At 36.2% G+C, this 24,282-nt stretch overlaps 3 protein-coding genes across 6 annotated transcripts in view; 1 reads left to right on the top strand and 2 right to left on the bottom strand.

Moving 5' to 3' along the window:
• Window positions 1–1,879: 1,879 nt before the first annotated feature.
• Window positions 1,880–4,704, bottom strand: LOC121864074 (apolipoprotein D-like). The gene is made up of 6 exons (XM_042362977.1): window positions 4,602–4,704; window positions 3,795–3,966; window positions 3,427–3,551; window positions 3,110–3,198; window positions 2,692–2,799; window positions 1,880–2,577 (listed from the first exon to the last, which is right to left on the bottom strand). Exons 2-6 carry the CDS (start codon window positions 3,939–3,941, stop codon window positions 2,432–2,434), a joined length of 615 nt encoding a protein of 204 aa, XP_042218911.1. The 5' UTR covers window positions 3,942–3,966; window positions 4,602–4,704; the 3' UTR covers window positions 1,880–2,431.
• Window positions 4,602–24,282, bottom strand: part of LOC121864072 (N6-adenosine-methyltransferase subunit METTL3-like) — a 28,866-nt gene continuing 9,185 nt past the window's right edge. For 2 of the 3 annotated variants that reach the window (XM_042362973.1, XM_042362974.1), the window contains exons 9-11: window positions 24,012–24,159; window positions 22,721–22,896; window positions 14,008–16,802 (exon numbers count right to left, since the gene is read on the bottom strand). In XM_042362973.1, the coding sequence (XP_042218907.1) occupies window positions 16,691–16,802; window positions 22,721–22,896; window positions 24,012–24,159 (436 nt within the window). In that variant the 3' untranslated portion in view covers window positions 14,008–16,690. Of the gene's footprint in view, window positions 4,686–6,569; window positions 6,712–14,007; window positions 16,803–22,720; window positions 22,897–24,011; window positions 24,160–24,282 lie in introns of those variants that run through there. The other variant, XR_006088544.1, reaches the window with a different exon arrangement.
• LOC121864073 lies at window positions 8,256–14,152 on the top strand. 2 transcript variants are annotated; one of them, XM_042362976.1, is made up of 3 exons: window positions 8,256–8,508; window positions 9,984–10,798; window positions 12,760–14,152. In XM_042362976.1, exons 2-3 carry the CDS (start codon window positions 10,011–10,013, stop codon window positions 13,211–13,213), a joined length of 1,242 nt encoding a protein of 413 aa, XP_042218910.1. In that variant the 5' UTR covers window positions 8,256–8,508; window positions 9,984–10,010; the 3' UTR covers window positions 13,214–14,152. The 2 variants fall into 2 exon arrangements, with proteins under 2 accessions (XP_042218910.1, XP_042218909.1); XM_042362975.1 differs by having other exon boundaries at window positions 9,981–10,798.

The following is a 24,282-nucleotide window of genomic DNA, read 5'->3' as shown; positions in this document are numbered from 1 at the left end:
ATCTCAGTATTAATAATATGCAATAATGGCCACGTTATGTAATATATATATATATATATATATATATATATATATATATATATATATATATATATATATATATATATATATATATATATATATATATATATATATATATATATATATATATATATATATATATATATATATATATATATATATATTTATATTTCAGACACATTTACGACTATTCCACACACGTAAACGACATTAATAAGACTCCATCACGACTTTTGGGTTGAGCCTTATGTGGTCATCTGAAACACTCCGCTATAATGCTGCAATGTAAATATTACATCCATATTCCCCTCTAATGATATAATCAATACTGTACTTGTTCCTGGAGCAAGCAAGCAAACTCAGATTAAAAATGGCGCGTTGGGAACTGCCCCTCACCACTGAAGCCACGGCACCTCATAACAAAAATATATATTTCAATTATATATCACGTATTAACCTCACAACATTCTCAAGTATTATTAATTATTGTAAGTTTTTTTTTAATATTACAGTCCTGGCAAAATAGCTTAAATATTGCTTAACGTCTTATACTAACATACAATATTGGTTTTTGGTTTTTTTCATTTTCAATTGGTGCATGACAAGTGAGTTAACGAGTAAATGAATGGAGTAATGAATAAGTTAATGAAAAAAAGATGAATGAGGAAATGTTAGCATAATAACTAAACCAGATAATAAATAAGACATTAATAACAGGAAGAGATTATATGGTAATTTACAACCATCACTATTTTACCTTAAGTAGTCGTGTCCAAATTGTCCATCAATTCATCTTTCGTGTTCTTCCGCCTACCACATCACTATTACAGATACTGATATTCCTTCTGTTATCATTTCCTTCTTCATGACTGATATCTTGAATGAACATCAGTAACTAAATGCAAGCAGGAAAAGGATGTCGACCGTGCCGGCAAACCTTGGCTTAGTCGTATCAATTAAGACATTTTATACAGTGCCACGTACACTGACGTTTAACCCAGTGTCACTATAGCATTTTGTCTTGTAATATTCACTCATTCCAGGCTGTTTTATGAGTACAGCATGTCACACAAACGCACTACTTGTGTTGTCTGCTCCCGTACTCCACGCCATGGCAAACGACTGTCACTGTTTTGGTTGAAAGAATCAGTGGTACCAACTCCACCGCCGCGAGATATTGTTTACTTTGATAAAATTTCAATAATGCGTACTCAAGATATAAACAGAAATGAACCAAACGTGCATGTAAATGAAGTCAATATATTTTTATTTTATGGAGATGGGGAAACTCGCGTACTTGATGTTGTATAGTATAGGTTATGATGTGTGATGTTGCAAGCTTTACATGACTCAACCCGCCGCGTTCGTGTTCCGAGGAGGGATATTTAACTGTGTATGAAGACATATTTCGTTCCTCATACACGCCACTTTCTTTATAAATAAATAATAAGAATTAATAGAAGTCTAAATGTATTGTAATTCTAAAGATATCATTATTCACAATTCTGTTGATAATTTTTTTCTTAATTGACAGTTGCGTCTCATGCTTTAACTGTTATGAAAATTATACCAATACATCTTGTTATATCATTACGTAATCTTAAGGTCAATTCTAATCAGTAATAGTATACGTACAGAAGTAAAAGTAAAAGATTTGTTATAAATATTAAAAAAAATAAAATTGACCTTGGACTATTCGAGGCTGGTGGATCATTTCAATACATAACAGCAAAGTATTTGAAGCCTGATTCGGGTTTTCGTTCATGATGTGTTTGGACTGTCAATTGACCGCTGTGTCTGCTTGTAAGTGTTATGTATGTATACGACAAGAGACTTAAAGGATAATAAAAACATTATATTATTGCTTTAAGCTCTTTTTCATTTAAAGATGTATGCACACACACATGCATTATCTTGGATGGATGTGGCAGTGATTCATACACCAAAGACGAAACTCAATACAGACGAACCAAATAACATGGCTGATAAGTGTTTCATGCGACATCAGATACTGACTATGTTAATAATTGTACAAAGTGCATTTACATCAGCAAATCAACATTATATTGTAGTATTTAGAAATAACACTGATCTACTTACGCTGGTCTACAGTACTGAACGAGGCATTCCCTTCAGAATCCATTTCAGGCCAGAACCAAAGTTAAATTACAAAAATATTACCAAGGTGTCGGATATCAAACTTGTTCAGGGTTCACTTGGGAATGGTGTGTGTGTGTGGACGCCTGCTTCCACATGGCTTTCTGGGACGAGAGTACGAGACACCTCATCAAGACAAAGCAACACCTGGCTTCGTGAATTACAGTGTCTTTTAAAAGCTGCAGGAGGAGAGATTGGCAGGTCCCACAGTTGTCAGGATCAGTAGGAATCCTGCAGGGTGGTGGGAGAACTGCTACACTTGTCGTCGGGGACAATAGGGTGTCTGTAGGGTGGGCAGGTAGCGGCTGGCGTCTATATTGACTATTTTCAGCCATTCCTTCAGCGCCATCAGGAAGCTCGCGGGAACATTTGGCTCACGTGCCAGAATCCACGAGAACTCTGTACAAGAGAAAATGGGATAAAAAACATGAAAGTACAGGTAAGTCTCCCCAGGTTTCTCACATTCTCCCTATTATTTTCACATCGATCGGACACGTAGAATAAAAGACCCACCCAATTTGAGTTCAGGGCCGAGATAGGTGCAGGAGTGTACGACAGCGTAGTTACTGTAGTCTGTGGCCACCACTATGTAGTTAGGTACACCGTCTGGCGAGAAACTACCTGCAGAAGAAAGGAGAGGCTGGCTGGGAGAAGTATATAATATTGGAAAAAGTACCGCTAAATCATTTGTACTTAGTTTCTCAAACAAACGACACGGACGGAAAACAAACCCAAGCTATATAGGGATCGTTAGGCTAGGCTTCGTTAGGCTAGGCTTCGTTAGGCTAGGTTTAGTTCGTGTCGTGCAAACTGTCTATTGAAGGTCCTGTTCGTGGCATTTTTATCACCCTAATACCTCATACAGGTTAACCAATTACTAACACCTCTAAAACACCTCTAGGCTCTTCGTCACTTAATTATCTCTTTTTACCTTCAGAGAATGGGAAGTCGACCACTAATTTCCCTTCAGACTGGTTAGGACCGAGCTCAGCGAAGCCGGAAATAGAATCCAGTTCACCTCTGATGAAGAAACAATAAGGTAACGATACTTTAAGAAATAGTTTTCAAGTGATGTGAGTTGTTGAAATGTGGAAGATAAATTGAAGATTTTGTCCGGCTAACGAGAGGGAATGGCTATGATAGATGATGGTATAATGAACGTAGTATAATGATCATAGCCCCCACGGTAGCACATAAATAATAGCACAGGGGGGAATGGAGACAATTAAAAACGTTGCCTTTACTTACTCTGAGATTTGAGTGTTAATAACAGAGACGGTGCCATTTGGGAATAACTCGTAGTCAGCAGTCACACATTCACCATTTTGGAAAGGGTTGAAAAAACGCTCGATTTCATACCACCTCCCAAGGTACTGTGGAGAGAAAGTGTCGAGTCTTGAGAACTCTTGACACACGTCCATAATAATTTAAGGTAAGAAAGAAGCCAGGAGGAGGGGCGAATGAGATATGAAGTAGTTATCCTTCTTTTCGGAGGCTACAGAAGTTAAGTAGGTGGAATACTGTATCTCATTTTCTTATAACAAAACAACTTTCCAAATTATATACTGCTATCGTTAATATCACGATAAATAACCCCCATAAATCTTTTCTCTTACCCTTTGCAGGTCGAAGTTGTTTACTACAGGCACAAGAGGACAGGGGCCAGGTGCTGGTGGCTTTGGTAGGAAGGGCAGGTTGTTCTGTCCCTGACACAACACACAACTCAGACCAGCCAAAACACCAACAACTCTTAACGCCATCATTGCGGCAGTGTAGCTTCTGGTTTATCTGTAGAATATAAGTATAGTACTGTAGTTAATATATTTATGTGTCGGTGAAGTCCAGTTGAGCTTTTAGTCACCCAGGGGGATCAACTGAACTATACACACCCCAAGATCAACTGAACTTTAGGCACCCCGGGGATCAATTGAATTATAGACACCCCAAGATCAACTGAACTTTAGGCACCCCGGGGATCAATTGAACTTAAGTCATTCCGTGAGAATCAATTGAAATTAGAATGCCTATGGAAGAGTATTTCTCGCCATTTAATATCACGAACACAACGCTTGTCTCAAAATTTTCTTCGCAAATTTCACCCAAAACAAGATATTTTTAGACATTTCTTTCCTGCACTAATATATGGTCTCGGTGATGATTATATTTAATCATCCGAGCTTGGGTTAACGAATGAAGGCAAAATATATATAAAGGCACTCTCAGTATTGGTAAACATCAATGAATCACCAATATCACTATACAGTAAAATATCGAACTTAAAATTTCACTAAACATTAACCTTCCACACTAACACAGCACAAACCTACCAAATTATCTTTAACCATCTAAATACTCAATAAATTATACAAGGAAACAATGAAAATAGGCAGAAATTCGTCCAATGCAAAAGGGTTAATACTCACCGTCGGGGGGCCAGTTGATGTCTCCGCGCACATCCTCCCAGCCCAGTATTGTACTTCCTTATGTAGTGTAGTGTGGTTATATAACTGCAACGATGCCAGATCTTGTTTTATAAATAATATTTTCTTGTTCTTTAGAGAGATAGAGTATGATATGGGCGGAAGAGTATTTTGTGATAATATTACATTGGTATTATCTTCACTTTAAATAATAATACCTGTAAAGTTCTATGCAGTTTGAGTTACATTTAACAGTTATTTGCTACGGAAAAATTGGTAAGTACTGCAAATGCAAGCAATATTACTTTTAGTCCTAACGCATATTAAAATTTGGTATAAATATTAGTTTATATTTTTCTAAACAGGTATTTTTACAAGTGTGAAAATATTAAGCTAAAGTTGATGAAAACTATAAAGGATTTTCATAGCATGAATACGTAGGACCAAAAATATATGAACAAGAGGAAACTAACTTATTTCTTCAATTTCTTACATATTTTCTTTTTTGTATACAATACACAACAGTGAGAAATATACACTTATTGTTCGTCATGAAAATAAAAGCTAAGTAACTTATTTTTCATTTATGTAAATTCATATAAGGAAATGTACGCTAATATATGAAATCTCACTTCTCATGATGACCTAGATTTTTAAACACAGGAGAGGCATCAGCATGAAACTTGCACTTTTACTTACACAATAGTACGAAGGCTAATGACAATAGCTGTGCGTCTTCATAAGTTAAAATGAAAACAAAAATTGAAACGTTCGAATTTACTGACACACACACACACACACACACACACTCCTGCCCAGTTTGTCACAGAAAATCAAGACCTTTTACTGAACACCTAAATTTAAAACTAGTTGATCACATGTTATTGCTGGATTGATCTGTGAAAACAAATACGCTTAATTGTTCTTGGTAACAGCTACTGGATGTGTTACCCTGATCTAGAAGGTTTGTATGTGAGAGAGAGAGAGAGAGATGAGGAAATACGTGGCGTCAGGGTGGTGTATATGACGTGACTCCCGCTTGCTGTGACGATTACAGGTGGATTATAGTCGTCTCCTTATATCTGTTTCTCTTCTACACTTTCGATTTACGTCATCGAACCACCTACTCACCACCGACCACACAATACTGAACTGAAGTCACCCGCTTGCAGGACCAAAGGAAATTTCACTATATAGTATTACGCTTGCTTGCATGTGTGCTGTCATAGTTCCCGCTAAGAAAATTGTCTCCGTTTTTCTTATGTTAGTGACGAGTTGTATTTACTAACCTAATATACGAGCTTATATACTGTATCTTATTTGATGGAGCACCAGTAATATATTATCGCATTAATATCCACACACACACACACACACACACACACACACACACACACACACACACGCACGCACGCACATGGTACACATCTGCTACGCCTTTCACGGTTTCACTTTCACATGATTAAGAATATATCACGTACAAATTCAGAATTTAGATTTGGGTGTTAAAACGCAGAAATACTTTATAACATCAATGCTCTTGTTTAAACGTTTTCGGAGTCAACTAAGATTGGTATTCATAAAGCTGCTGACTCAGCTATAGTTACGGCTCATTGATTATTAAAAACTGGACTGAATAATGTGTTTATTTTACTGTAGATATTTTGGCGTCATATTTCGTATTGTTTCTTTTTTCACTTCCCTGAGAATACATTTGTTTTTGGATATAATTTAGTTTAAACTACTTCAAGTTACATAGCGCACTACAAGTTATTAGATGACTATTGCATAAAAAACCTCCTTATTTAATGAATACGCATTACTATACAGGGGTAAACAAGGTTGGAAGTACAGTACACAAACTATACCTTCTTTACAAATGTTCCTTGGTAATTTTTATTGTTAGTTCAAGCTGCTTGAAGGTTAATGAAACATGCAAGAAAAGTATAGAGTGAGTTTGTTTCTACCAACCAACTGGGGAAGTTCCTGTAGAGCGGCCCTGTCCACTTGGCTGTGTACTGTGACCGGGAGGAGGGGACACGTCGCTTCCGCAGGAAACTCTCCTCGTTCCCCTGGCTGACTCTCGCCAGTGTGGACTCCTTAGTTAAGTAAACTATGGAGTGAAATCCAACAAGGAAAATTATCTTGGTGTGAGTTATATGAAATTAGTATGCTGTAAAATATATAGTGAATAATAATGTTAAGTATTAAGCTGAATAATACAAACATTCTCTCTCACTCCCTCAGGTCTTAACACTTACTGTACATTGTTGGTTTAGAGAGCACGTCTCTTTCCCGTTATTCTAACAAATTGATCCATTATTTCATTCCGGTGAAAATGAAATAGAATGACAGGTGCATATTTCATATCCCCCCAAAAGTAAATTATATAATTAACTATATGCTGAAAAAGCCCTTATGTCGCCACCGTCGGCAGGATGTGTGTGGGGCTGTGGGGAGTGAGTAGTGTCCTTGGCGATGGTGTGTGGTGGTAGTAGGTTCCTATACCATGACCATCTCACCCTCCTACTCCTCCCCCTCTCCTTTATGTCATGGTTTGTATCCAAGTCACACTCGCCAGCAGGATACACGTGATGGTGGTGGTGCTGGAATCTGTAAACACTCACCTGCTGTGTTAGCCATAATATTGATCTCCCATTAAAATTATTTTTTGTATTTACTCCAACATATTAAATAACTTTGATGAAGCCAGAAAAGAAGAAAATACAGAAATAAATACAACTACTACTAATAACAACAAAACAATAGCACTCATAACAGAATGGTGTAAATTCTAAATCTGGATACTTCTACAAACTCGCAGGGTAAAGACTATTAATTTTACAAAATAAATTAGACTTACAGTAGTGTCATTGTGTGTGTGTCAGAATTTCACCCTTATCGACTTGTGAAATATTGTTTAGTTTATGAGAAAAAAAACTTAATTGCATGATGTCAATAACTAATGAATAAAACCACAGCAGCATATGGCACAATAATCAATGTTCGTCACATGATCCGAAGCGGTTGAGTGTTAGAGGTAACAGGGTCAACTGCAACAACCACAACTACCCACAACTCGAGCAGGAAACAATGAACTCCATGAATGCTGTGACACCCCCAGAAGCCCATTTACTGCACATACGGTTCTGTCAACTAATAGGACAAGAGAAAACCACAGGAGCTGTTTTCAAAGCTATCGGAATGACCGCCATTCAGAGAGGATCGGCCGCCAACAGTTGCTCCAAGCTCCAAAACTTACGACTTAAGTCCCATTGTATGCTAATAATCTCCTTATCTACTGACAGGATCTGGTCCCGTGTAAGGCAACTGGTGGTTATGAAATTGGCGATGAAATAGCTCTCGGGCAACTGAAACAATAAGAACATTGGGTTCCGTGTCTTTATGCCCAGCGACTTCCACACTTATATTTCCTATTACTTTCTCTTTGCTACTTTTCGAATTATCGCATATATATATTACTCATTTGGTTTGTGTCTGCCTAATTTTCATCAAAACAGGCAAGCAATTGTGTTTTAGGTTGTTTAAGGTAATTTTAGTATACAAGAGACGGAGGATCATGGTGTGACATGAGATAACTTTACCAACGACACCTGGCAGTTGGTGTACCTGTTACTCATTCCCCGCGCGCCCTGACCCAGTTCTCGCTTCGCTAGTTGTATTGGAATCTGCCTCAGCACAGTGTTACTATATACATATTTCCTGCTACGACTTGTACAGTATGTCACCAACTTAAATTATTGGGACAGTTGCTGATTCATAAAACCTTCTATAATTCTCAAGTTCTTATTATAAATGAAGATTATTAATATGACAAGTAATAACATTCCTCTATGACTGTACCTGCTAGAGAACATCTACTGTACTACTGCGCCACGGCTGTTTCACTGTAAGTTGCTGTCGATGACTGATTGTACGGGAGGAGAGGGCTTTTATTTCTGAGCTTATATCATTCGTTACCAATGATTACCAGCCGATCAGTGGTGAAGATAAAAGACAATGTAACGCAGGGGCTCTGAACCAGGGTACATTAACCCCAGGGCCAGGGGGTACAAGTTGTCAACAGTACATAACAGCCAATGAATGCCCACAGTGCCCACAGTGCCAAACAGAGACGTGACTGACTTCCCAAGCGACTAACAGTCCGATCAGTGGCGAAGAGTATAAAATAAAATAAAATAAAATAAAGTACACCAAAGTAAAATAATTGCTGTCTTACAACGATAATAAAAAAGTAAAGAAGTTCTCCAATAAAAATTTTCCATTTTCTTTGATCGCAACACAGAAAACGGATGTAAATAAACAGATTGATGAAGAGTTTAAATAATTTTGAATGAGTTTAAAGGTACTACCGTAGTATTAAAAAGACCAACAGAGTATCATTTTAATTAAATAACTAACAATAATAATAATAATATAGGTCATTTGCGAGGCAAACGATATAGAATAAAAGTGTCTTAAAATTATCTGAAATATTGATTGTAAAGATTAGATTCTCGAGATTCGGTTGGTTGTAATAATAATAATAATAATAATAATAATAACAATAATGATAATAATAATAATATTATTATTATTATTAAATATGAATAGAATAATTATCATGGAGTTAATTCAGGACAGAGTTATATTAAAGAAATTAACCTTAAGTCGAGAAACTTTAATAACAAAAAGTTCACATAGTGAAACTTTTGTCAATTTCTGCAAAATTAATTTTACGATACAGATTATTAGAAAAAATTATAAGAATAAATGAATTTCAGGATTACTAGGAACCCTAGTATATTGGTTTTGGTTTGGTTAGATTAGCATAAGTTAAGTTAGGTAGGTAAGATTAGGCTAGGCTGCTAAATTAGGTTTGGTTAGGTTAAATTAGATAAGGTAAGTTAGAGGGCAGATACTGTGTAATAGACTCAATTGACACAATAATGGCATGCGGTATCCCTGCATCAGCACCCCACAGATCACCAAGTACAGGTATTACAAGGTAGAATTGTGAGTACGATGAGGTTAATGCATCTTTGGTTGACTGTACATCATACATGAGATAGTTATATACTATATATATATATATATATATATATATATATATATATATATATATATATATATATATATATATATATATATATATATATATATATTTGTTTTGATGATACACATAATTTATTTAATAAATAAAAATAAAAATTACAAACTACCATGAGACATGATGTGTGACATCAAATTCAGAAATAGGAGGGTAATTAGAGGGATCCAAAATGATCACGTGCTCATTTTGAATAGGTTATGAAATTTATAACCATATTGCATTTAATTTAGAGTCAGCTGCAGTGTAATAAGTATCCATTTTATTTTCAGCAGTGTCTGACGGTGAAATAAAGAGGCATAATGATGCACCAGACTTTAATAAAGAGGGAGTATGTGATGGCAGCATTGACAGCAGACAGAGGACATGATGCTGAGCTCCTCTCCTGGACTGCCCACGAATTTACTGAGCCTGGAGAAAACACTGCTGCTTTCCTCATGTGCCTTGAAGTGGAGTTCTCTCAAAATGGAAAGAATGACAGGATAAATTATATAGCAAAGTTAAATCCCCTAAGAACTGAAAACTGGACGGATTTCATACGCATGTCTTTTCAAAAAGAAGTGGGATTTTATGAAGAATTAGGACCAGCACTTACGACCCAGATGAAAGCAGCTGGATTAGACGGTCTAAGATTTCCTAGATGTTTCTTTTTTAGCTTAAAACAAGATGGCGAAGTGATCATTCAAGAAGATTTAAGGACACAAGGATTTAGAAAGTGTGATCGCATGAAGACTTTGGATATTTCACACGCAACAATAGCCCTACAAGAGCTAGCTAGGCTTCATGCTGCCTCCCTAGTGCTTAAGACCAAACTCACCAAAGACATTCAAAGCAAATATGATGATTTCCTCTCCAAACACTGGTCCAGTTTTAAAATTGGAGCTGAAGAAATTTACTGTACACTTATGAGTGACAATTTAGAGAATGTGAAAGTTGTACTACAGAAAATGGAAGGCTATGAGAGAGCAGCAGAGTGGGTGGAAAACCTTAAGTCGAAAGTCCTCAGTATCTTCCAGGAGCAGACTGCCACTACCCCACAGTTTGCTGTTGTTTGTCACTTTGATCTTGTAAACAATAACTTACTCTTCAGGTAAAGTTGAACAGATTTGGTTTTCCATTAATCGTTAATATATCTCCTAAGAAAAGTAGGCAATCTTATTGCCTTTCTGCTCCATATTTTATTATTTAATCAAATCAGATCCAAAACAAAATATAAATTATATAAATATTGCACAGTATTATTGGGCAAAAATCATTCTGCCCAATTTTGGGAGCCATAAAATAGGTTTGCCCAATATCTCAGCAAAGGTCATCCTTAATCTGCTGATTGAGGCTCCGGCATTCAGACACCACAAGGGTATTTGGGCCAAAAATTTAATTTTGCCAAAAATCTCAGCAGAGGTCATCCTTGACCTGCTGACTGATCTTCCGGGATTCAGAGAAGTCTTGGTGGTCTTTTCCCGGCAATCCCTTTTCTTTTAAAAAAATAAGAATTTAATGTGTTTAACCATTTAAGTACATCAAAAATAACACCAAAACACCTAAAAGAGCCCGTGAAAACTATAGGATCAATGATTCCCAACATGGCTTCACAATTGGGTGTTCATGCTCGACATATCTTTTAAAATTCTTTTCAACTGCTTTTGAATCAGTGGATGATGAGCACAATTATGATGTGGTATTGTACCTCGACTTTAGCAAAGTCTTCGACAGAGCCCCCCACGAAAGACTAATACGAAAAGTGGAGGCTCATGGCATTAAAGGAGATATTCTAAAATGGATTAGGGCGTGGCTACAAGACAGGAAACAGCGAGTAAGCATTAACAGCACTAAATCCGATTGGGGTAACGTCACTAATGGAGTACCCAAAGGCTCAGTACTTAGACCAATACTATTTATTATATAAATAAATGACATCGATATAGGCAAAATAAGTAAATTTGCTGATGACTCTAAAATAAGGCGTGTAATTAAATCTGACGAGGACTCCGCAAAACTACAGGAAGATCTAAACACATTTTCCACATGGTCTGAAAAATGCCAGATGAAATTTAATATGGATAAATGTAAATACTTAGTCTAGGAGATATAAACAGAGAAACCAGATGTCAGATGGACAACGTTGTTGTAGAAAAATCTGACTGTGAGAAAGAATTAGGAGTAATGATAAGTAGGAATCTTAAACCAAGACAACAATGTGTATTTGCTTGAAACAAGGCTAATAAAGTATTGTATACTTGGGATCATACAAAGGAGTGTTAGTTACAAGACTAGCGAGGTCATCCTAAAACTATATCTTGCACTTGTGAGACCTCACTTGGATTACGCGGTTCAGTTCTGGTCACTATACTACAGTATGGATATAGAATCCCTATAAAAGAATTCAGAGGAGAATGACAAGACTAATCCCAGGCATTAGGAACTTTGGGTACAGAGACAGGTTAAAGCATCTTAATTTGCACTCCCTCAAGAGACGTAGAATGGGGGGCGATATGATCGAGGTGTATAAATGGAAATCAGGGCTAAACAAAGGGGATATAACAAAGGTACTCAAACTATCCAACCAGGAGCAAACTTGTAGCAATTATTTTAAATTAGACAAATTTAGATTTAGGCGTGAAATAGGTAAACATTGGTTTGGAAATAGAGTAATGGATGAGTGGAACACGTTACCAAACATCATCATTAACTTGAACACACTGGATAGCTTCAAACATAGGTTGGATGGATATATGAGCGATAAGGGTTGGGTGTAAACGGGACTGCCCAGTATGGGTCAATAGGCCCGCTGCAGTTTCCTCCATTCTTATGTTAGGTCAGGTTGCCAAATTTCCCTTGTCTTCAAAGGCCTGCCCACTTGGGGCAACCAATGTCATTGCTAATGGAAGTGGGTCATATCTCCATAAATATTCACTGTGCTTAAAATATAGATCTTATTCTTTTAAACCAGCATAAAAAAAACATAAGAAAACTCTAATTTTGTTAGTGATTTGCAATTATGTACTCTACTAAATCTTCTGCAAGTCAAGACTCATTGTGTTCCCTACCCAGGTATAACGAGCATGGTAAGCCAATAGAAGTCAAGATATTGGACTTCCAGATGTGTTACACTGCCTCCCTCGCCACTGACATTACTGATTTCGTCTACAACTGCCTCAGCGGATCGGACAGAAAAACCCATCTAGATGACTTCCTTAGCAGCTACTATGCCTCCTTCAGCAGAGTACTGCAGGCCTGTGATTCACCTATACCCTTCACCTATAAGCAATTGCAGGAAGAATACAAGTCCAAGCTCTTGTTTGGAGTAATGTCATCATTGTATAAGTTACCCTTTATTGTTGCTGAAGACAACGAGATCCTCGACATGGATAATTATGATAACCAAACAACTTTCACTAACACACAGCAAAGGAACATGATGATTATGTTTGACAGAAACAAAAGTTTTCATGACCGTTTACTGTCCATATTTGATGATTTGGGACAATTTGGGATGTTAACTTAAGAGAGTAAAAGCTTCCTGATGTATACATGATAATACCGTAGAGTATATTGTTGATATACTGCCAGGAATGATGGAATATCTATGCAAGAGAGGTGTGTGATACATGCACACACACACACTTATTCATACAGAATGTGCCCCCAAAAATATATATCATAAAGTAAAAAAAAATATAGAATAAACATTTCTTTTGGGAGCATGTGAGGGACTTACATACTGTAAAAGGGGAGGTGGAGCATGTGAGGGACTTAACACATAATAGGGAAGGTGGGAGCGACTCAGAGGATCTCGGGTGGCTGTCTCGTGAGTAGTGAGAAGATTGCTAAATGGCAATGCAGTCTTATTTTTTTTTTTTTATTAATATCATTATTTTTTATTCACTCACATTTATTGGTACAGTATATATTATTTTATGGACAAAGAATAGCTTCTTCCACATGCAAACAATCTTTGGCATTCGGTAAGCGACCATCGTAAAACTGATCTTGGCCATCGTATTGCAGTTAATTTTTTAACATTGTAAAACTGATCAAACGTACTGTATATAGATCCATTGTATAATGGTCATTGCCTGTATTGTAATGGTCTTGATCTTGAATTCCAGAACCAGTATGATTCATCCTGTCATGGAAACATGTAGCAAACTCTTGATAATGCAAAATCTTAAATTGTCCATCATGAAGAACAAGACAGTCCCTGTCATTGGTACGAAAGTATTGTATAGTATTGTACAGGGTATTATGTTGAGACAGAACAAAACAAAGGCAAGTGCATATTGAAGAAAAAATATTAACATTTTTCATAGATTTTGGATATTTATTATTCTCTGCTAACATGAATGTTGTTAATAGTTAGGAATACACTAGTACCAGTATACATGACATGAGTACATCTAAAATTGGAATACATTGTGGAAATTAAAATTCCTTATTACATAAATATTGTAATATTTAATTTAACTCCTTAAATGCAATAACATTTGTTTATCTGGCAGCATCTAAACAAGATGGTTTCTTTATTTGTCATAAATTAATTCTTCCCTACTTATCAAAAATATATTAATCTTCATATTTTATATTAACAGTAATAGGCAAGATTTTATAAATTTATAACATGAAAATTTTGTATCAACAAAAAGCCTAAAATATTTTAACAGAAATTCTGTTAATGCAGAAGGTGATCAAAAATACAAATCTTATAGTCAACTGTACTAACTAGCCAAAATACAGCAAAATGTTTCTCTACTGGAAAGGTTTAGCCTTTATCACATACAGTATAACATGCTCTGCCAGAAGTGAAGACGTATTTAGCTGCCATACAGAGAAATTTTGAAGCCTCGTGTTCACAGAAATTCTGCTTAATCAAAATGACCCTGACAGCATCGGCTGTGTCATAGGTAGCAGGTCAGTGTGATGCTCTACTGGCCAGCGTTTGATCCCAGAGCAGTTCTGGTCAAACAGTGGGGTAAAATAAATCTCGACTTGTATGACCAGACACCAACTTTACAGCATCTAACCTACTAGAGAGGCCCCTTCCTTGTGAGAGAATAATGTTACAATATAAAATTATTTTGATTTTAACCTAAAGAGCGTAAAATATGTGTACTATCTCTGTGCAGTGGTGCTAAGACAAGAATGTTAAATATAAAATTACTAAAAGATGCCAGTACAGTACGGCATATAATGAACTTGGAGGGATTTAAGACAATATAATAATGGAAATAGACTTAGAATAACTATACTAAATAAGTTAATACCTCCATAATTATAGTTACCTTATATTTCAATATAAATTTACACATGGAGGATCGATCCATTTTACCTCAATAACAATTTATTCTACATCATTTCTTTAATCTTCACACTCTTAGTCATAGAGATCCATGATTCTATAATAATCACACTGTCTAATAATAAAGTTCTGAAGGTCATTTAGTTTATATACACATGGAACTTTACGAGAGACCAATCCAGATAAAAAATAACAACTGAGGAATAGTGTGGAGGAACAAGTAAATACTACCGTAATAAATACTTAACAAGTGGTAATATCATTAGTTTCAATTCTGTGAGGATCTGGAAAACATATCACAATTACTTTGGGAAATCAAATGAATACTGTAACACGTAAGTGGGAGATGTAAATTCATGAGGCAGTCATTTTTTCATCTCGCCCATTCATCTCTCTCCCATTAATGGTACAGTATTAAATTAAGACCAATGACATCGTATATGAACGCTACACTCATGTAATCTGGCTAGTCATTCCAGCAACAATTTCCAAACTACTGTGAATCAATACAAATAATTTACAAATGTGAACAGGTCTATGATCACAGAAACTCAGTACTGAACAGTCCATGCCACTTATAAGCCACACAGACTGGCAGCCTTGAAATTCCTTACAAGCAACTTAGCTGGGCCCAACCCTCTCCCACCTCCCGTAACATACAAACCAGGCAATTAATCGGTAATCAGACAAGGTGTACAGTCAACGCTTATCCCCAAACACGTTACTATGGATAGGTTTTAGAAACAGAAATAAAATACATTTCTAAAGTTATTTATCCATGCTAATGTATTCAGGGGTAAGTGCTGACCTTACACAGAGCCTTAAAATGTGTCAAGGACTACCTACAGTATACTGAGTAGGGGCAGATCCAGGAATATCAAAAGGGGGAGGGGTCCAAGAAGTTGTGGGGGGAGGGGACATGGCAAGCACAGCGAGCTCACCCAGCTGGGGGGTTTAGGGGAGGGCTGTAAGCCCCCCCCCCCTCCAATGATTTTTTTTAATCTGACCAATATCATGGGCATTTTGAAGCCATGCGCACAATACTGCATTAAAGAAAAAGTATTGGAATTTTTGGTGAAAATAGGGATCTGGACCCCAGGACCCCCCTGGATCTGCCCTTGCTGAGATTATAAGTAAAATCTCATAACAAAACTGCTCAAATTAATCAGGGAAATTAATTATCCAATTTTCAATCTCCATTGACTTTTAAAAAATTAATTATTTACCAGAATTTAAACTTTTTGAACACAGACCTTTAATCTTCCCATCAAGGAATACCAATACAGTACTAAGATTTTGAGCAAAATAAATTTGTCGATCCCCCCAAAATGTAATTTTCAAAATTTCAAGCTCCAGTATAAAGTCAACGCTTACCCTTGAACAGGTTAGCATGGAAAAGCATTAACTTTACACCTTGGCTGAACACCGATTAATTGCCTGGTTTGCATGTTTCGGGAGGTGGGGGAGGGATGGATCCAGCGAAGTTGCCGTTTAGGAATTTTGAGGTTGCCAGTCTGTGTGGCTTATAAGCGGTGTGTGTACTGTACATCCTTAGTGAATAACAAACTGGTTTAAAATATTTCTGGCACTGATGTGAACTAACCGTGGCATTGTAATTAACTAATTCATTTTCATACAAATTGACAGTTCTTTCTACTACAATGTGACCATAAACATCACCATGAATTATTGTGAAGATGGCTTACGGCAAATGCCATCCGGGTATCTTTCCTTAAAAGCTTTTACAAGGTCTTCCTCCAGTAGGTTGACGCCCTCTAACTGATTCCCAAGTGTGACCCTGAAAAGAAAGATTAACTAATTAGGTCAATAAAAACAAACCAGAAAAGCCATTAAGAGATGTAAGAACATAACAAGAGTTAAACTGACTATGTTTGGGGTGAGAGTTGTGAAATATGACTCAGTGAATTTGCGAGTGAAGGTGACTACACTTTCCATTAGTAACTAAAAAAAAAAATAACCGATAAAGCATAACAATTTATTCATTACACAGCTATTATATTCTAATTTTTTATTTCATATGCCTTGATAAGATATATTTAGATTTGTCCTTTTTGACTCAATATCCTTAATCAGGAGGTTGCAGACAGCCTTTGTATGAACAAAATCTATAATGTTACTAATTTTGCTGAAGCTCAAGATAATAAGGTCAGGCTTTATGTAAAAAAAAAAATATCTAGAAAGTGATAAGTAATGAATTTAAATGGTAGAGTCAGTTAATATTCATGGTAAAATATCTAAAAAAAATTAAAACTAACAGATATACCACAATTTACATTGAAATATTATAAGGTACTTTAAATACACTATTTCAAGGGTCAATACTTAGTACTTATTATTGTCAATTTTCACCCCAAAATCCTTTCTCAGTATTGTATGTCAAGGAGTACCTTTCTATGACGCTTGAAAAAAATCTATAATATGTCCAATTTTGCCGAGATGCAAGATAATACTGTAATATGTAGGGCATCATTTAATGAAAGAAGAATTTCTATCTAAAAAATAAAAAGTTAAATTTTCATTGTTAAAGTCTCTCATGGTAAAATGTATAAAAACGTGATTTAAGGCTGGGAGAACACATGTTTTGTGTTGTAAACAATACAGGAGTATAAAGACGTGCTGGTTAGGGATCTGGGTTCAAAATTGTAATATTTGCAAAATTAGCATTACAGTGACCCCTCGTTTAACGAACGCCTCGGTTAACGAAATTTTGGTTAACGAACTGCCTTCCATAAGGATCTTCAATTCGGTTAACGAACAAAAATTCGGTTAACGAATTTCTTACGAACCGACCTCAACATGTTTTCGCTTGCACTGACCGAGCAATCAGCTTTAGTATCAGTCCGCCAATACATTAATCGGTTCTAGGGCTTAAATTCCTTACTATTTTAGTAAATATCAAGAAGTTTATACTATTCAATAATTTTAAAAGTTTAATATTCAATTTTTTAGTCATTTTAACAATTATTGAACATAATTGAAGGTAAAGAAACTAGTTTCTGGCACGCCATCCAGCCTGTTAACACACCATACAGGCGTCAGTCTTTGTGTCTTTTCAGTGGAGGCAACATATTGCTTGAGACTCTCTTCAACTAAATGCTTTTTTTCTGTGTTTCTAAGCAAATTATTGGTCATTTTGAAATTTATTTTACATATTGACAATATATAATGCAGTGCAGTGTTGATTTAAAGAAAATAATCTTGAATTACACCAAGAGAACTAAAATTTTATGGGTGAAATGGCGCCATGGGGTGACTTCTCTTCCACCCCAATGCCTTCTCTTCTCCCTTCTCCTCCTCCACCTCCCACTTCAAATGCACATCATCATCATCATCCAGGAGCCTTCTACATACACACTTCAAAGTAAGTGAACTTTTCTACCATTTTTGTTGAATTTAGGAAACTTTCGGTGAGCTGGAACCAATTACCCAAAAACCCATTGAAACATTGGTTTCGGTTAACGAACTTTTCGGTTAACGAACGACCTTCTGGAACGGATTGAGTTCGTTAACCGGGGGGTCACTGTAATTAACAAGTAGTGAAATAATTAAATACATTTTGAATATTTAAAATGTCAGTTACGCTGTACCCGTTAGTTTTATATCACCTTTACATATATTTTCTCAGTACAAAAGAGCAGCCGTAACATTTACCGGTAAATACATTAGTTTTCCTTTTCCATAAAAAATGCCATATTGTCAGAGAAGAGAGCGCCTTGCGTTTCGGCATATGTGGTCAGGACGTAGATTTTGTTGAAATTTCATACAAAGGTACTCTTTTGCGTGCTGGTTAAGGATCTGGGTTCAAATTTATAAAATTTGAATAATTAATATTAATTAATGTGCAATGAAATAATTAAATACATTTTGAACATCTGAAACGACAATTACACTGGATCGATTCTCCAGGTGTAAATTTATATTAAAATAGAAGGTAACTATAATTATGGAGGTATTAACTTATTTAGTATAATTATTCTAAGTCTATTTCCATTATTATATTGTCTTAAATCCCTCCAAGTTCCCTATACTGTATACTGTACTGTACTGTACAAGCATCTTTTAGTAATTTTATATTGTAACATCATTCTGCTCTGGGATCGAACACTGGCCAGTAGAGCATCACACAGACCTGCTGCCTATGACACAGCCGATGCTGTCAGGGTCATTTTGATTAAGCAGAATTTCTGTGAACACGAGGCTTCAAAATTTCTCTGTATGGCAGCTAAATACGTCTTCACTTCTGGCAGAGCATGTTATACTGTATGTGATAAAGGCTAAACCTTTCCAGTAGAGAAACATTTTGCTGTATTTTGGCTAGTTAGTACAGTTGACTATAAGATTTGTATTTTTTATCACTTTCTGCATTTACAGAATTTCTGTTCAAATATTTTAGGCTTTTTGTTGATACAGTACAAAATTTTCATGTTATAAATTTATAAAATCTAGCCTATTACTGTTAATATAAAATTCAATATGCACTGTGCCTTTGTTTTGTTCAGTCTCAACATAATACAGTACTATACAATACTTTCGTACCAATGACAGGGACCGTCTTGTTTTTCATGACGGACAATTTAAGTTTCTGCATTATCAAGAATTTGCGACATATGTTTCCTATGCTAAAATGATTTCTGCAACATATCTTGAGTACTGTATCATGTACAGTTGCTTCCTGGTGTGATTTTAACCCCTACCTTGCCTCCCTTAGTCATGTGGCACCATCACGCTATTCATGTGGCACCGTTGCATTACTCATGGCTAGGGAACTGATTGATCGGGCTGTTTCCTAGTATTGTACTGAACTTGCTTTTGCCAGTATTTTAATACATGTATTAATATTTGAAAGACAAAAAAAGGAAAAATACATATTTTGGTTTCTGTATTATGATATATGATGCTACTTACAAAAATACAACAACCCTGTGTCAGGCAGTACTGTACATTACTGTACCAGAATACAATCAACCAGGAATATTCTTCAGTTAAAGCAGTATTAAGACATAAAAAGTGATTACAGTTACATATACAGTAATGTACTGTTCAGTATATACACAGTACCGTGCATTGCAAAGTGGACAGTGTATGCCTACTGCAACCTAGTGTGTACAATGCCTAAAGCTATGGAATAAAGCAACACAAAGCAGGGCATCCTGTATTATCATATCACCATTTGGCCTGCTTGCATCATAACCTCAAGACGACAGCATCTGCTGGTGGGTACAGTACTGTATAGGATATACAGGTATCCCTCAAGACACTAATGGGTAAGGTGAATTTTCATATCTTGATTAGAAAAACATATGGAAAAAAATAGGGTTTGGTTCCCCAATGACAAAAATACCCCAATATCATACCTCCAAAACACGAAATTGGTTCACAAAGAAGAACAAAACCTACTTAATTACTGATAAATTCTACACAACTACTCAAATTTACTACCAAACACCTGAAAAATAATAATACAATACTGTTAACTTTGGTACATTACCTTATGGGAGGGCGTAACACATGCAACCCACACAGGATGCGCGGGAGATTCTACCAGGCTAAGCAGTTGAAATGTGTCACATCGCCCAGAGGATGGCTTGTGTGTGGAAGAACTTATTCTTTGTACATAAAATAATATATTGTATACTGCATTAGTAAATGTGAGGAATGAAGAAAAATAATAATAAATAAAATAAAATAAAAATAGTGTTGCTATTTGGCAATTTTGTCACTAGCATGAGACAGCAGAACCGACTCTCTCGTGCTAGTTCTCCACATGTAAGAAATCTTTATTCCGTTTATGTTTTTGACCTCACGATAATTATTTTAAAATATTATTTGCCCATTGTGTATGAACGATTGTGTGTGCACGTAACAGATACAAAAAAAGGTAACTACCCGAAATACAGCACAACTCACAGCTTGATTGAGATCCCGACATCGAACCCCCCACTGGCTCCTACGATCCACACCAACTCCGGGGATGTAACAAATGTTTATTCTCTTTATGTTTTTTACTTTATTATAATGATTTCCTTATTTTTTTTTTCTTTTGCACATTCTGAATGAAAGATTGGGTGTGTACGTAACAGTGAAAATAAATACAGTATAAATAAAATTATGTATGTCTACCCAGCTTTGTGATATGTCCCACACACATAAGAAATGTTTTTTCCCTTTATATTTTGGACCTTATGATACTTTTTTTGCACAATCTGTATGTAGGCTTGTGTGTTTGTGTGTATATGTAACTGAGTGAAAAAAATATGAAGAAGGTTATGTTTATATACCCAAAGCTACGAGTTGAAAAATAACCATAACATAACTCTTACTTCAGACTGGTAGGAAGAGCACTTTGGGGATGTGGCCGCCCCAGCTGACTCCCGGGGGTGTGTGAGTTGAATTTTTGCCGGAATGCAATGTCGTATAAGTGGGGAAAGCTTCCATAATAGGAAATAGTGGTGTCAATTTAGGAAATTCATATAAACAAATATTTGTACCTCGAACGTTCATATCTCGAGGGATACCTGTACAGTGGTACTATATCTTGTTTATTTACCATATTGTATACATATTGTGCAAGTACAGTGATCCCTCGGTTAACGAGATTTCGGTTAACGATTTACCTTCCATAAGATCCTTAACTTCGGTTAACGAGTTTTTTACGAGCCAACCTCAACATGTTTTCGCTTGCATTTGGCGGTCCACCAGCTGTAGTATTAGTCCGCCAATACAGTAATCGGTTTTAGGGCTTAAATTCCTTACTATTTTAGTAAATATCAAGAAGTTTATACTTTTCAATAATTTTAAATGTTTAATATTAACTTTTTTTGTCATTTTAACAATTATTGAACATAAGTGAAGGTAAAGAAACTAGTTTCTGGCATGCCATCCAGCCTGTTAACACACCAAACAGGCGTTAGTCTCTCTCTCTTTTCAGTGGAGGTAACATCTTGCTTGAGACTCTCTTCAACTAAATGCTTTTTTTCTGTGTTTGCAAGCAAATTATTGGTTATTTTGAAATTTATTTTACATATTGACAATATATAATGCAAAGCAGTATTGATTTAAAGAAAATAATCTTGAATTACACCAAGAGAACTAAAATTTTATGGGTGAAATGGTGCCATGGGGTGACTTCTCTTCCACCCCAATGCCTTCTCTTCTCCCTTCTCCTCCACCCCCATTCTAATTCCCATCATCATCATCATCATCATCATCCAGGAACCTTCTACATACACACCTCAAAATAAGTGTACTTTTCTACCTTTTTTGTTGAATTCAGGCAATTTTCGGTGAGCTGGAACCAATTACCTAAAAACCCATTGAAACAATGGTTTCGGTTTTTCGGTTAACGAGCAATCTGCTGGAACGGATTGTGCTCGTTAACCGAGGCACAACTGTACAGTAGTGTTTGCATTAATAAATACAGCTCTGTGTGTATCCAATTGCAGTTAAGCCTCCGTACCAATGGCGATCCGTGCCAGATGCCTAGTTTAGATGTGGAAACAATCACAAGTGCCCCCAAAAATTCCATAGATGAGCAATTTTTTCCAAGGATAAGAAATTTCGTCTCAATACCCGGAAATCTCCCAAACCCAGAAACACTGCACCAATTGATCCAGCTAATGGGGATATTACTACAGTACAAGTATTTGCATTTGGAGTTTTAGACCCCATCTCCTTAATCCACACATACACACATACCAGTTTGGTTGTACATTATGGGGTCGTCCAAACAGCTCCAGTTTTCGTGTGCCTGGCGAAAGTCGCTCGATTATGCCGTAAATTTCATCTGGCTTGTGGCTAGTGGCTCGAACTTCAGCTACGATGACATCTCCATCAAGACCACGGTTTATCTTCGGGTTCCCTTTCATGCCAACCTGTAACCCAAATTTCATGTAGTTAGTGTGCTCATAATTTCATGTCTTTCATTTACAAAATATTACTACTTTACAACAAAACCAGAAACACACCTACAAGATCATGTTGAAGGTGCTGATGGGTCCATAATCCAAGCATATGAAAGAGTGAACCAACAGATTATGATATACTAGCCAAGAATTACACTGGACCTGGTATTATAGTCATGTCAAACTGCTCTGTGTCATTGCAGTGAGACTATCGTGTGTGCATTGATGGTGGAACATGACATAAACAGATCAAAGATACAGATGGACACATAAAATTTAAGTACTTGTAAAATGTATCTATTATCCACTATACTTTAATAAAGCATCTATAACCTACCCTGCACTGCATTATCTAAAAGCACCACAATTATTCAGTTTAGCTATTAATATGTCCATAATAGTCACCAGTTCAGTTTACTCTACCAGCAATGTTCAGGAACGTTTATTAAAAAAAATTATGTGCAAATACCAGATGAGGATTTTCAACTAAGTGAATGTATAATAATACGAATGAACAAAAGTAATAAGAAACAACAAAAAAGTCATTGTCCTTTCTATTAAAGCACTAAATAGGAGACAAGAAAGTGACACACAGTTACTGCATTCTTATTTATAAAAGTATTAAATAGACAAAAAAAAAGAGTGATACTATATATCGAGGTGGTATGGACTTGAAGAGCAGGTGATGACAGAGGCTAGTAAGAGTGATTCTGACAGAGTTCAGTGGATGTAGAGAAGAGGAGCAGTGGTGTAGTGTCAAGAGGAGGGAGATACAATACTAAGCTTGAACACATCTTGAACAGCAATGAGGTGTTCCAAGAGGTAAACAAACAGGAAATATACAAATGGAAATGAAGGCCAATAGCGGGATGTAAAGTCTGATGATACGGTGCTTACAATATGCAAAGTCAGATCACCTTCAGATTAGTCGGCCCAGCTTCTTACACCTGAAGATTAACCACCCTAGCACTATCTAAGGGTTAGGTTGGGGCAGCATTAGGGTAGTTAATCTTCAAATCAACTAAGCTAGAGTGCATAATCATCAGGTGAGTCAAAGTTTAAATTAGTAAAAAAAAAGAACTTACTAAACAATGTTCTTTGCCGTGGTTCAGCCAGTGACCCGTCCTGCCTGTACGGATAATTCGTTGCAATTGATTTGTTTTCACCCAAATTATTTCATCTACTCGCTCATAGCCCCAGAGCTGAAGACACTCACGACCAAGCTCCATCGCTCTGTGGAACATGATAATGTAATAAACACATAACTTAAGCCATAATTTGAACTCGATAATTAAAAATTTCAATATACAGTACAGTACTTAAAATTTCCATATCAATTTTCAGAGTTACAATCAG

The sequence above is a fragment of the Homarus americanus genome, unplaced genomic scaffold (assembly GCF_018991925.1).
Source record: "Homarus americanus isolate GMGI-L3 unplaced genomic scaffold, GMGI_Hamer_2.0 scaffold6476, whole genome shotgun sequence".
NCBI classification, from domain to species: domain Eukaryota; kingdom Metazoa; phylum Arthropoda; class Malacostraca; order Decapoda; family Nephropidae; genus Homarus; species Homarus americanus.
This window is presented reverse-complemented; position numbering and strand designations above follow the sequence as displayed.